At 34.1% G+C, this 15,359-nt stretch overlaps 1 protein-coding gene across 1 annotated transcript in view; it reads left to right on the forward strand.

The window, feature by feature from the left end:
* Window positions 1-15,359, forward strand: part of LOC134798808 (protein unc-13 homolog A) — a 49,628-nt gene that overhangs the window by 17,302 nt on the left and 16,967 nt on the right. Inside the window, exon 10 of the mRNA XM_063771196.1 lies at window positions 271-411. Within this exon, the coding sequence (XP_063627266.1) occupies window positions 271-411 (141 nt within the window). The remainder of the gene's footprint in view (window positions 1-270; window positions 412-15,359) is intronic.

The following is a 15,359-nucleotide window of genomic DNA, read 5'->3' on the forward strand; positions in this document are numbered from 1 at the left end:
CCTTTTCACGTGGATAAGGGTTAAATAAGAAAATTAACCTTTATAGCCCTTAACTCTTGTGTGTGTCTACAGGAAAGACATAACACAGTGATCTGTTTGACCCACGTATCACACTACAATTATTAGATAAAGTAAATCATTCTTAACATATAGCGAAATGGAGAAAATGTAATTGTCCATGTACAAGAAAGACAGTTTACAAAAACTACTTTAAAACTAAAGTACGAGTACTATGATTATAATTAGGTAACTTAAAATACTTACTCCCAGGTTCGAACCTTGTCCGGTGAGATGGACGTGTGGTACAACTTAGAGAAACGGACGGACAAATCGGCGGTGTCCGGCGCAATCCGGCTGCACATCAACGTCGAGATCAAGGGTGAAGAGAAGGTGGCACCATATCATGTCCAGGTCAGTCACTCTCTATATTATGTTCATAATCTGTATGATTTTACTCCTTTACCTGTCGGTCCAGATGCTTTTTGGTGAAAGAAAACATCGCCAGGAAAAACCGGACTAATCCGAATGAGGCCTTTTTTTTTTTTTTCCTCGGCGCATTTTGGACGGCTCTGGGATCTCCAATGAACGCGCCAGTGCCGTCCTAGCGCTATGCCCCTTTGTGGGTCCCCTCTTTTTTCAGTCGCAGTCCCTAGCTGCGACCGTCTCCGACCCCGAGAACCGCTTTTAGTCGCCTTTTACGACAGGCAGGGGACACCGTAGCCGTATTCTTACGCCCCGGCTACAGGGCGCATTCCGAATAAGGCCTAGTTTCCCCTCTGGGTTGGATTGGAAGGTCAGATGGCAGTCGTTTTCGTAAAAACAAGTGCCTACGTTAATTCTTGGGATCAGCTGTCAAGCGGACCCCAGGCTCCCAAGAGCCATGCCAAAATGCCGGGATAACGCGAGGAAGAAGAAGAGGAGACCTGTCTTAACATGATTCTATGTATGGCTAACAGTGGTCATGGTCCATCCTGGCCAAATTTGCTTTACTATTTTTTTCATGAACTCTTTTTCGACTCTATACAGCACAACCGTGGTTAGAACCCACGATTTTTGACCACTAAACACATATGAAAGGTTAAAAACTGATTTAAAAATCAACAGTGTCTTAATGCTGCCCCTGTGGTGGCTCGGAGAGGAGCTAGACAACATTGTACACACACCTGCGAATGTGCATACCCAGTTATCGAATGGAATTTGCAGTTGTGTATACGTACAACCCTACCATTTTACTCTGGTATAAGTAACCTCTACAAGTCTACACCTAGTGGCCAAAAAGTTTTTAGTTTAGTACAGTAGTAGTACTATGTACTACTCGTACTTCCGAAGTCTATATCAAGCAAATCAGGCATTAGGTAAGATAACAATTTCCGTAATTCTAACCCACGTACAATTATAACAAGTAATATTGACATTACAAGTTTTATGAAGAAGGGGGTGTAGCAAACATAGACTAACTACCTATTTATTGGACCTTACCTTTCCTTCGCATTCTTATAAAACAATAACAGCTATCCACGAAGTCTCAACAGGTAGTTAAGGACGCTGGCATGCCGCCCTTTGGCCTTCTGCCAGCAGTAATCACGTGTTTCAACCAATTACAAACTTGACTGATGGAGATAGTGAACAGTTAAACATCCGTTCCGGTTTGTTGTCGACGTGTTGATTCAACTTAATGTAATTCAGGGGTCGGATGTAAATCCAAAGCGTTCATTACATGCGTGACTGGTGCTGTTAAATGGGGTTTCAAGAATCGCAATTATGTTGATAGGCGAAAATGAAATATTGATTTTCTTAATAAAGTATGGCAGCTAATCGCAATTTTAAATGTCGCCTCACATTTTGAACTCGCTTTAGCTGCGGGTACTATTCGGTGTTTCGGTATCATGCAGATATGTCAATTTATTTGAACTAAATAAATATGTATTTCAATAATTTTATAGAATAGGCAGTAAAAAATTGTATTAACTCTTTTTTTCTCACAATTCCAATTATAAATGTGATTTTAAATGTAGCACGTAGGTTGGACTAAAGCAAAGGGGATGCAGCACTTAGAAAAAAAATAATCAGAGTGACCATGAATATACATGACGCTGTCTTATTAAATTACAATAATTTTGATGTGATGATTACGATGAACACAAACGAGTGCCCTATTAAAAATATTCTTCTATCTACCTACTACTTAAACACAATTGCTGACGTATCCTTACTAATTTCATTCAAATTATCGTAATCTATTACAACCCTTGTTCGACTTCGATTCCGAACAAACAATCAAGTCTTGTACCAGATCGTTTATAAGAAGCCCTAGAATGCGCCAGTTCAATGGAGCAATTTTTCAGAATAAATGTGAAAAGTTCGCTCGGCTAACTAAGCGAAGTTGCTAATGCAAAAGAATAATTTCTTGCTCCGTATACCTCTATAAAAAGCCCAGTATACGAGTAACATTTCAAACATGTTATCGTGGAGAGGCTCTTAAAATAGAATATTGATGTTAGCGAAGTCCACGTAGGGTTAACTACAGAAATAGGTAAGGTTCATGCATGCATAATGGATGTATGCCAGGTTCCTGATTTTGTCCACATGTCCACCGTTCCGCACGATCACTTACATCAAAAGTTAATTTAATATTCTTAAGATAAGTAGGAATTCAAATAAGTATATTAATATTACTGAGCAAACTTGCATAAATCGGCCGTCTCCCACAAAACAGTGAGGTAGGGCTTATACGTACTCGTACATTACTGACAAGTGTGTCCGTCACATCTGTGTGGCAGTGGCAGACCAATCTGAGGGTATACCACGAAAAAAGAAATTCGAAAATTGCGGCGATCTTTCTCTTTTACTCCAATAAAGGCGTAATTAGAGTGACAAAGAAAGATGCCCGCAATTTGAGAACTTCGATTTTCGCGGTGATAGCCCAGTCGATATATGACGGGAATTAGGTACAGATATTATGTCCGCCGGAGATCTGTCCGCAGACAATATATTATAAATGTGACTTGGAAATTGCAGTTTCATCACAAATCACGTCACGTAGGTACATTCCACAACACAAGCATTATTTAAATGCTGATGCAGTAATGTGTTTGGTGCGGCGCAAACGGTTTGTCTACAAATTCGCCTCAACTTACAGTAACTGCACCGAGCTTTAAGCACTGCACGCTTTTATGCAGGAAATTTCCACTGTCCCGAACAAAGCCGGCTTCAGGTGATGTGCAAGTATAATTCCGTGGGAGTGCGTCCAGCACTATGAAACTTAAAAATGTTTATGTTAACTTGAATATTTAAAAGTTCCTCGTCTACTCGTACAACGCTGCACTGTTCTGGTGTTTCAGAAGCGAAGCGCTCTTAAGTTTTAAAAATTATATAAAAACTTTTCTCATAACCCTTGAGTATTGCAGCGCAATTCTTAAATCTTTGATGGGGCTTCAGAATGAAGTAGTTAGTAAATGGTTCTAATGATTATAAATATAGGTATTTTTGTGAGTAAGTATTAGCTCAAGTCGATGTTTTATAAGGGTTATGAGATTTCTATTCAAATAACAAAGGGGCTTAATAACATATTAAATATAAACCAACTTATTAAAATAAACTTAAACTACAAACAATGATTCTAATGATTAATTATAAGACGCGCTATGTCTAGGTCCATTACCGTATTTCCGATTAGATTTTTTACCGAATGAACTTTATACGAAATCTGTTTGGAACTTAATTACCTACATGAATATTCTTTCGTTTTCTTTAAACAATTATTTCAACATTTTAAATGGATTTATAAATAGGTGTCGTCGGGCGTGCAATTGATTTTGAACTAAGTCGGAAGTATTAATATTTGACAAAATGTCATATAATAAAATGTTAAATCAATTGGAATCAATCAACATTGGCCAATGTGAAAGTACCGAAATGCATGAACAGATGAGGTGACTTTATACAAAAAATAACTATTGAAATACTGTCAACGATGATAGGTACACAGCTACACAAACAAAATGAATACAATACCTATTAGGTAAACACGATATCATTTATTCAATATTGAAATGAAATATGCAGCGAAAATAAACCGGAGAGTTTTAAAATGGAAACAATTGTTAATGTTAAAACGTACCTACTGTTTATTCCGAATTCAGGCGCGCGGTGTTACGCTTCGGTGAGTCTTCCCTATCTCATTACTGAATTTTGTCGTATTTTTAATCAACTTTTGGAGTAGAACCTAAGATTGTTATCCGTATTCTTCTTTGTTTTGCGAAGAGAATTGATAGTAGCATGGCACTTGCACACCACCATGGCGTGGCACCATTTTGATGCAACACAATACGCAACTTGTTTTTCCTGATCTGATAGTTGTCACACCTACAGCCACATATACCCGTTGGCAATATACTCGTAATATGTGGAAACACGAATGGGGCAGCAACTATTCATATAAATAAGCGTTTTGTTATCACTTAAAAACACAAATTAACGTAGAATATTCATTGGAAAGAAAGGCTAAAAGCGGGTGAAGTTTTGATATAATCCAATGCTACTAATAATTAGTCCGTCAACACAAAAAAATTGGGATAATTAGTAAATAAATAGCGTAAAGTACCTTCAACTGTACCGTGAAGGAAGTTAAGTTGAATTTTCAAATTAGGCACTACATGATAGTTATTAATTTTAATCAGATGTTCTTATGACATAGAGGTAAATACAGTGTAAATTAATTAAGTTGTATTATAAAATAACTAAATATTGAAAAAATATATTTAAAAATACTGTCGAGGGTCTTTTCAAATCGAATCTCACAACAGCCTTCAAGTACAAAGCCAACAATAGGTACAAGGCACGCTGGTCGTACAGAAAAAAGATACAATCTTGCAAGATTCTGTGCGCGACGTCCGCTCTCGAGGTTTCATTTCAAATGCATGTTATTAAAAGTTACGGCTCTTTCGCCAGTCTAGTCATCTGTATTGCATAAAAAGAGTGTCCTATTAGTAAGCTCTGCTTTAAATATTCCACGTAACATACCAAATATTCCGTGAACGCTTAATTTACATTGTGTAATTATGTGAATGGTTTTATTTTGAGGTAAAAATAGACGACCTATGTATAAAAGTATTGTTTCAGACTTTTATCTAGATCCCTCGATAATTGTATAACCTTCGCTCGATAAAAAACTAATTCAAACGCACATTTATATTTATAAATAATATAAAAGCTAATATTATTTCAATGATAGAAATAAGGTTGAACTAGTTTAATTTTTCAACGATAAAATCGTATTTATATTTCTTAATGTTTCTATTTTGACATTATGTATATATTGAGGTGTGTGCAAATCATAGTAATGGTCAAGAAACAAATAAAAAACTACATTAATTTTAAACTTCTATTTAAAATTCATAAATAGAAGTATAAAGACGAAATAACGGCTAGGTAGTCGAGAATGAGTTTATGTACCTAGTTTAATGTCGCATGCTACTTAAACATAAAATGGCATACTTAACCCGTGAAATGTTTTGCAACCCGTCGCCATGTAAATTGATGATCCTGAACTTATTAGTGTTCCAACAGTTTCCAGTGGTGAGTCCAAAACTTTATAATTTCCTCGTTAGCGCTCCTCACAATAAAGCGTAATTAGTAATTAAAGAACTTGCGATACGTGACAGGATTAGTTTAAGTGCATTTTATTTGTTTTTTTCTTATCTCTGATGTAAACAGATCATATGTTTAACATTTTGTATAAATACTGCAACTAGCTAGTCGGATAGTAAGGCGTTAGTTATTAACATTTATTTATTTTAGCAATTTAGGTAAGTATGTGTGAGTGGATGGATGTTCATAATGTAATATAATTATGAAAGATGAGATAATATAATGATACAGATAAAATACAATTTATTTCATTAAAAAATGTACAAAAATTAAAACAATCATAATACCTACGCTTACATTGTACATAAATACTGTATAGGTAAATACAGATACAAACATGGTTTAGAAAAGTCAGCATAATACTGGCTCTAAAAATATTTAACATCAAAACCTCAATTAATGTAATACTTGTATCTTAGTTATTTCGTGTTAGTAGGTCAATGTAGTGTACAAGTTAGGTGCTTATTGAGCAAAAACAATAAAGATTATATTAGAAAAATAAAATAAGTAGATAACAATTCGTTTTTTTTTTTTTCTAGAGATAGTGAGGCATTTTAGGTGCCGTCATATTCTATGTTACACATAATTATGTCTATGTTGCACTTTTCTTCGCTTGGCACTGCTCGTCTCCAGTTTTGTGGTCAAATATAACTCCAATTACTAGAAGTAGTAGTATTGTCGTAGAAGGTAACTACTATTGTAGTTTTGAAATGGACAACATTAAAAGTTTTAGGTTATATTACCTTCTGTGCCTACATTACCCCACAATAAGTGGCACTAAGTGTGTGGTTTTCTCCAATTTCAAGCATATAGTAGTAGTAAACTCTTTATTGTACAAAAAGACATATTAAAATAAAACATACAATTAGTAAGAAGTACAAAGGCGCACATATCCCTTTGAGGGATCTCTTCCAGTTAACCTTTTAGTAGATGAGAGGAGAAAGTGAAAAGAGGGTGACTAATGCAGCAAAATGTACAACAAGGTACCAGAAAGATAAAGGATATAAATACATACAAAATGTATAGGATAAACATACATATATATTACATAAAAAGGAATAATGGCTTATATTTGGTGCAGTGTAATAGTGTACGCGACTCTTCTATCTGTCAGTGGCAGAACGCAATCAGAGGCGCCTTTGTTTCCGCGCTTTAGTAAAATTCTTTGAGTTGTCTGGGCTGGAACGATTATGCGGCATGTTTTTTTTAAACATGTTTACACGACATTACAGATCCGATCAATGCGGATGTAATAATAATTTAGTAGACGAATTAAAGCTCAATTTGACATCCAAAACAAAGCAATATTTCAAAAGTTTAAGTTTGCTTTTTTACTAAGTATTTTATTAACATTGAAGTTACAAGCAACCTTTCTGTCTATAAACTGTAATCTTCAAATGAAAAAAAACCTGGTGCAATTGATAAGAAACTATGTTTTTTAGGATTACTATAATAAAAAGCTACTTTTAATTGAATAGATAATTATCAGTTTAATTTAACAATTTTAACACATATCAGTGAAAGAACATGGGCCAAAGTCATATGGCGTTCTAAAAGTTTTAATCCTGTGTTCAAAGATGGCAATAAATTTACTGCGACTACAAAATTTACTATGACAATAATCCAACAAGTAACGTTACGTCAAAGTTACGCAAAGATTAGTGGCAGCGGTGTTCAAGTCGCCACGCCCTCTTTGCAAAGCTATAATTTTCTATGAACGCCTTCATGTAACCTGCGAGTAAAGTCCAATATTATTATGTAGGTATTATGTATTTTTCTTTAAACTGTAGCAATTGTCCCAGTACACTGCTGAATATTGTTATTGCGTCAGAGCGTGCACGGTCAGTAATTCTGTCTAACCATAAAGACCCTAATTACCTACGCAACATTCAAAATTGTTTAATGTGTCAGTATACCTCACTTAGACGAAATTATTTTGCCAGTGTACCTTAAATTTTCAGGACAAAAATTTATAACAAGCAAGGTAATTTTATTTAATAACGAGCCGGACATTTACGTATTTTGGAGTCGGCAGAGTTGAATACAGCTATTACTTTTAATGAAATATTTGGATAGTTTTGTCTTTATATAAATTTGTGGCTAACTTTGGTGTAATTTTAAGATTATAATTATTATAAATACTTACATACTTATATCAAATCATTGAAATATAATATTGTGTGTGAATTGTTGTAACTATTATGAATACAGTTCTAAGAAAAATTACGAACAAAGTTATAATTATTATTTAAAGACGTAGAAATCACATGCAAACCACGGACTGAAAACAGTACGTCCAGTTGGCACGTTTTCGTCATTTACTACAAAGAAAACAAGTCTCGGGCCACTTAACTATGCTATTAACGAGCTTTTCTGTATAGCTTAATTACTTATGTACATTATGCCGTTAAAAGCCTTAACTATTTGCGGTATTTTGAAATAAACCTTATTTTAAATGGATCAGGGATACTTTTACGACGGTACGATTGAGGTATAAGGTTGCCGGTTCGTTGAAAAAGGGTCAGTGGTCACTGTTCTCACGCAAGCAACTTCCAATTGCATTACTCCCGGCGTTCAAAGTGAGACCGAGGAATTTTATACGTTCAACAATTTTACCGTGGAAAATAGGAGAGTAGTAATGAAATATTGTGTTAGTGAACAAATGCTATTATTTATTTAATAGAGCAAATAAGTGTTTGGCAGTATTTGCACGATAATATTAGGGCGGTGATTGTGATTTCAATTGATTCGATTCTTTAACGTCATACCTATAATTTCCGTGAAATATTTTCTTGAAGCTTTGTACAGAATTCTAATAAACCTAATAAAGAAATCTAACGTCCAAAGATAACATTGCAAAATTACTTCCAAATAATACTGCCATACGACTAAGAACCATAGCTGATTCATAAGACGGGGTCAAGTGTAATCCGAGGAAGGTGACAAAGTAATATCCACTTATCGCAGTTGGGTGTTCAGCGAACCACGCATGTATTTGATTGTACATACATCTCCACCCCTAACCCCACCATTCCGCGAACTTTTGGACCCCCCTTCGTAATAATATTTTGCGATAAGCCTTTAATAGTGGACAAGTGTTTTCAACGATCGTTAATTACAGGTCGAATGAATGTGAGTGTAATAGTACTTACTTTCATCTGGATCTCATCTCGAGTTAATATTGATTTTATAGATAAATTCAGGAGAGCTGGCACGAATGGTTTTAGTGAGTCATGCACACATAGATATTATATATATAATGTGCATGACAAAATGCTTACATACAGATTGATTCTTACCTACTCGTATTAAATGTGTATTTAGACAATTCTGTTTAATAGCCACCCAAATGCAATGAAAATCAATGCTTATTTTGTTTTAAATAATTAAATACCTACATTAAAAAATATTCCTCGAGATTGTCCCGATATTGTTTTTCCTGAACCAAGATTAGCGAAGCCATTTAAAAAAAGCTTTACTGTATAAATAATGACTGACGACCAATAACCACTGTCATATACTTTTCCTGCGTAACCCTAAAAAAGTAATTTCTTTTTTCTCTCGAAAAACAAAAGAGCTTGTAACTAGTAATTGAAAGAAATTTTATTGATAACACATAATCTAAACATAAAAGTAATTAAAAACTAAACTAAACTAGTTGTTTGTAAAAATATTAAGAAGCCCCTGTATAAAAATGACACTCACAAGTGACATAACTTACGTTCAATTCATTCTCACTAAATCGCCAGCATCCCTGAATATACCTTATACGAGTATAAGTATTTAGGTAGGTACATTAATGGCTTTGAATATTACAATCACCAATATCGTAAGTAGGTAAAGGGGTGTTGCACAAAAAACCATTTTTTACAGTTATGCGAACTTAAATCATAAATCATTTATTTGCTTGAAAAGGGTACAGTTACAGATGTTCACGTTTGATGTTGGTTTGACGTTTGAGAAATGTATTTAGAAAGTCCTATAATAATAATAGGTACTAAATCGTCTAATACAATGGCGTATTGAAGACCCCGTTGAGAATTCATTTTATAAGTTAATTATTTCGGGGTTTGTATAATAGGTCAAGGGAATCTGAAGTAGTTATTTAAGTAGGGAGATCTGATAGATTTTATTCTTTTCATTATTTTATAGAATGGATCAACAATTTAAATTTAGATTGTAATTCTGAACAATTTAAAAATGCTCGACGTTTAATGGCTTACCTAATTTTGAATTCCCCCCGCGGCGCAATTGGGTCTGTGGTCTTGGCGTCCTGCTAGCGATCTTTCTTTCACTTGAATTTTACGCTCATAATGCTTGCGGGGGCTTTTCTGACAAACTGCGATGTTCTTCGACGAGTTTTGAGTGGGTATAGCGATGCCTAATTGGATTTTGAAATTTCAATATTTATAAGAAACTGCTGGGCGAAAATATTTGTAATTTATAACATACTTATTAATATATGTTAGTTACTTACGTTATTAAGAGCGTAATATTTTTCATCAGTTAGGCTGTTAGACAATAGCTGCCGTCTTTTCATTCGCTGTTAGAATAAGCGCGATTTATGAGCAACATTAAAATAAATGAGCTCGATCAGTACAAAAATGTGCGTTACGCGATTTTTTTGTAGTCATTTTGTCTGCGATGAGGCACGACATAATGTTTTCTTGTTCAAAAAACGTGACACTTAAAATAAATAACATTGTTTTGTTTGGGAGATTTGTGTAATTTTATCGGATATTACCAAAATAATGTCCTGTGGTTAATATTACACAATGTACTTGAATTTAATACATTCCCCAGAGATGAAGAATCCAGTAAAAGCATAGATAATAATGTCACGCTAAAAGGCATTTTAATGGCTGGAAATGCCCCATTCTTTGAATAACAATGATGACGGTAATTAACGTTCGCTATTACATTAGTCCCCTGACTGCTCGGGTGACAGCAAAAACGGATATTTCTGAATCAAAGGCGGCGCTAGTCTACGAGTAAAGGTCAAATGAATAATATAACTGTGTAGTTGTAGAGACTTTTCTCCATACTATACTTAAAACCGAAACAAAGCACAACGGTTTCTCCATGCGATTTCGCAGCTCACTGTACGAGCTGCGAAATCGCATGGAGAAATTATGAATGAATTCATTGAAAAATATAAATATATTTATAAGCAGGGTGCTAAGCTAATAGGTTTACTGACTTAACTTTTATGTTTACTTACTAGACAAAACTGGAGATAAAAGATTGAAGAACCGATAGCCGTTTATCATAATTATATAATACTATCTGTATTGCAAAAGTAGGAGATACGATTCAAAACTTGATAATAATCGATGAAAACCTCGAGTAGCCCCTTAATAAACCTATGGGATAATGCTAAACAAAAATACTTCCCTTCGTTATGAATTTGATCAAAAATAAATATGGGCTCTTTTGGCGTATAGTGCGGCAGTAGATATAATAAATAACAAATAAGAAAACGGGAGATAGATACATCTCATGGATCACAGCCAATCGCTTTCGCTTCTAACAAATTTCCTTTTACCATAACCAATTCTATTTGCAATAAAATAATATGGCCCGCGTAGCTACCGTTTCTTCCGCATAATCGGTAAATCCGAACCCTGAAAATTGGCACCCGTCCAAACAGTATGAAAAAAGATGGTTACGTGAAGTATAACACATTTTGATTGGCACCCAAAATATAGAACATATTCATCGAATATTTTCGGAAGATTCTCGTCGCAAGAGCCATAAAATAATAAAACTAGAGTTGTAATAATTTGTAGGCTTTAATTGCGATAAATAGTACTAAATTTATCAATATGTATTTAGTATAACCAATCTGTAACAGATAGCTATTAAATATACTACATTTTAATGTAAACATTAGTAAATATAACAATTGCTTTAAACATTTTACAACTATACAAGTAGAACTGTATATACAGACTTTAAAACTCTGCACATTCATACTTTATTAAATTTATTACTTGCGATAAAATTTACCACCAATATTAAAAAGGGCACCTTTGAAACAGTTAATTTTTAACGGCCATAAAATGCCGCAGCGTGAGAAAAAGTTTTTTGTCTTGAAACCGCAACGTTTTCCTTAATGAACTTGTGAATTTATTACAACTATTAACTCTTAAAATTCTTAAGCGTATAGACGCTTAAGTTTTAATGATAAAACTTATCGATATATTACAATAATATTATCAAGTTACTTTAGAGATGGGTGTTTTACGCACCACAATGTTTAATTATTACTTGCTTTCTAAATTATTTTGGGTTCAACTATTAACACACGTAGCTTACCTTAAATATACCACCTTTTTTCTGCATGTTCTATCGAACGTCATTTCCTTATAATCAGCTTCCTCTCATTTCGTTCATTATTCAACACGTCTTGAATCGTTTTCGGCGCTTGACCCGAAAACCAATACCTAATGCCATTTACGAAACACATATAGCAATATAAATCGTAGGACGCTGGTCGTTTACCTGCGAGGCCTCCATTTAAACCAATTTATCTTTCCTTGATTTATTAAAGGTCCCTTTAATTAAATGGGGTTCAAAATTGGCAAGCTCTGAGCAAATTACGAGCACGGCACAATTAGATTAAGAACACATTGGAATAAGGTAACGTACCCAACGTATAACCTAACCTTCAAATATTAGTATTAAGTAGGTATGTTTATTTCTCACAGTGACAAAAATGTTTTCACCACACCAGCTCGGAAAGGCTTACTTTGCACTTCAAAAACTGATAGCAAAGTTGCATTTTATTCTCATATGTGAGGCAAAGTAATCAAATGCAAATTTTGAGTTACTACTTACTCGTATATTACTATTACTACTTATTACTACCTAGTAAATAAAACCTTAAATATTAAAGATTGTAACTAGGTTTAAGAAATTGTAATGCTATTAATAGTTTTTGAAATAAACAGATTTAATTCTAAAATTCTTCTTCTAAAGTTGTTTTCTTATGTTTGATGGTAGAATTGACTTTTAAATTAAGATTTCGAATGATAAATATTTAATAACATTCATTTGGATTTGATTCGGTTTGATTTTGTTTGATATTTTACATTTAACATTTGCTTCGGGTTGTTGTGGTGAAAAATTTTGTGTTTCACTCGGGGGCAAATTTTGTTTAACCCTCGTGCTTTGAAACCCTCGCAACGCTCAAGATTCCAATTTTGGAATATTTCGCTTACTCGGGTATCAATATTAGCACGAGCGGTTAAACAACGACTTTGCACCTTTGTAAAACAGATAACTATTTATTAGTTACGCCACTGACATTAGCAACAATTTTACAAAACAGCTAGAGTCTCTACCTTCTTTATGAAAAAGTAACTGAAAATATTTGTATATTTTAATTTTAATTTAACTGAGCAGGTACTATTTTAATTAGACTAGCCAGTATTAGTCTTAATCAAAAGTAAGCTCAAGCCTAATGATTGCTGTTACTCAAAGGTCTGCTTACAAAAAAATCCATTCAATTACCACAAAAGATGCTTTAGTATTATCATGGCCATTACTTGAAATTCTACTTCAGAAAATGTCCCCGAGACATTACAAGTAATTTCCGTTCACGCTCAACTTTTCATCATAATGAGGGAAGGAGACAGCTGACTCAATTTCCCTAAAACTCTGCTCAGCACTTTGCTTCCACCGTAAATGTTTCCGACTGTGATCGTTCTTTATGAGCTTTTACTTTTCGGTGAAACTCTAGTACGTTTCCAGTTCTGTCGCACTAAGCACAACTTAACTTCAAACGATTTGATTCGGTCAAATTATGCTCCTATGTATGGGGAAGGCAAACTAATTAATACCATTCTGAAACTAATATTGTATATGATACCTTTGTGTGTGACGTGGTGCTTTACGAACACTAATACCTCACCCTCCCCCTGACCAAAGATAATAGAGTTATAGAGACGGATTGTTAAAGTAAATTATGTAGCCAGTGTAAATTTACTTCCATCTTTCGACAGAACATAAAACTAGTAGAACGCCATTGACTTTGATCCTTATTCTTTCACTGATATGTGTTAACTTATTAAATATTAATATTAACGCTATCTACTCGACTATAGGCCAAAGGTATGGTGCAATATTTTCGAGTGATGGCGCCATAACCTTCGGCCTACTCTCGAGTAGATGGCGTATATATATTAATATTTAACAAGTTAACACAATAGTGAAAGAATAATGATCAAAGTCAAATGGCGTCTAATCGTCTGTCGAAAGATGGCAGTAAATGTACTGTAGCTACATAATTTACCATGACAATAACTCTCTATTTCAAATTCTCTTTGCCCTGACGCAACCCCCACTGTTAGCATAATATTACCGAATCAATAGGCAGATCTTATCTTCTTGCGCTTACGCAAGAAGATAACCATTCGTAAACCTTAGTTTACGAATAGTTAATTGAGTCAACGACGGTACTCATATATTATGCGGACGGTAATAATCCCATTAATGTACATATACCTATATGTTCTTATTCATTGTCAGCCTTTAAATGACGATGAATTACATCGTATTAACGCCTTAAATTGTCCTTGCATTTACTCTTAAATGTTGTCTGACAATGTAACGAGAGTCTTCGGTATTAAGATTAATTAAAACCTTGAGCCGAGGCGCTCATAACTCGATGACGCTCCGTTTATAAATTATTAATTAATTTTGCAGACGCATAATTAATTTTCTAAAATATTATTGTTCAATTATTACTTCATGTGGTTTTTCAATGAAGAGGCCTAGTTCTATATTTTCTTTTTATTAATGCTCGCTCGTATTATTCCAAATTTTAATGAGTTATTACCGTTAAATTTGGTGCTATGTGTTTAATTTAATACGGTTTAAAATATACAGAAAAGGTTTAAAGTAAAATAACTCTCTCGGTAGTAATTTCAACAAAGGAATTCCCTGGATAAAATTGGATTCCTTATCGGTCGACCACGGAATTTCTTTTATGTAAGTAGGAATTTCCTTCGTATTACTAATTAGTTTTCCACATTTTCCCCACTAAGCGTCTTAATATAACAAGGAGGTAGTCATGTACTTACAAAGGTCACTAGAATAACGTAAGGTTTTTACAGATACATAAGTCTTTGGACCTATTTTTTGTACCCTAATTAATGAAGTCTGTAAGAAGACAAATGGGACAATGCCGCTTCCATCAGCGAGCGTGAATCTCAATTTCACAGTCGTGTTATCTAATGATGATGGCAGAGGCGTGTGCTTTTAGAGTTTATTTGTTCGTGTCTAGACGCAAATATAAGTACATATTTGTATATAAGCAGACCTTTTACGTGACACAGGATCTCATATATCACAATACGAAATTCAAGTCCTGATGGATAACGTGTCGAGTGATAAATCGCTGAGACGAGACTGGTTATTTATAAAATTAAAAATCTAGACGTTGATATATCTAGTTTGGATGTATTGGTGATAAAATAAATCTGTGGTGTCTTTTTTAATTTAATCGTATGGCTTATACAAAAATAGGCAGTTACCTATATAAATGTAACAGAATAAAAATTACATTACAATTAAAAATTAAATTAAATGTCAATATTCAGTGCGTTCAACCACGCAATTGCGTTGCGTTGTGGTGTCATACTTATGTGACATACTTATTCCTAGAGATAAATAACAAAGTATTTATACCCTAAAATTACTTCAAT

This window comes from Cydia splendana, chromosome 17 (genome assembly GCF_910591565.1).
Source record: "Cydia splendana chromosome 17, ilCydSple1.2, whole genome shotgun sequence".
Lineage (NCBI taxonomy): Eukaryota > Metazoa > Arthropoda > Insecta > Lepidoptera > Tortricidae > Cydia > Cydia splendana.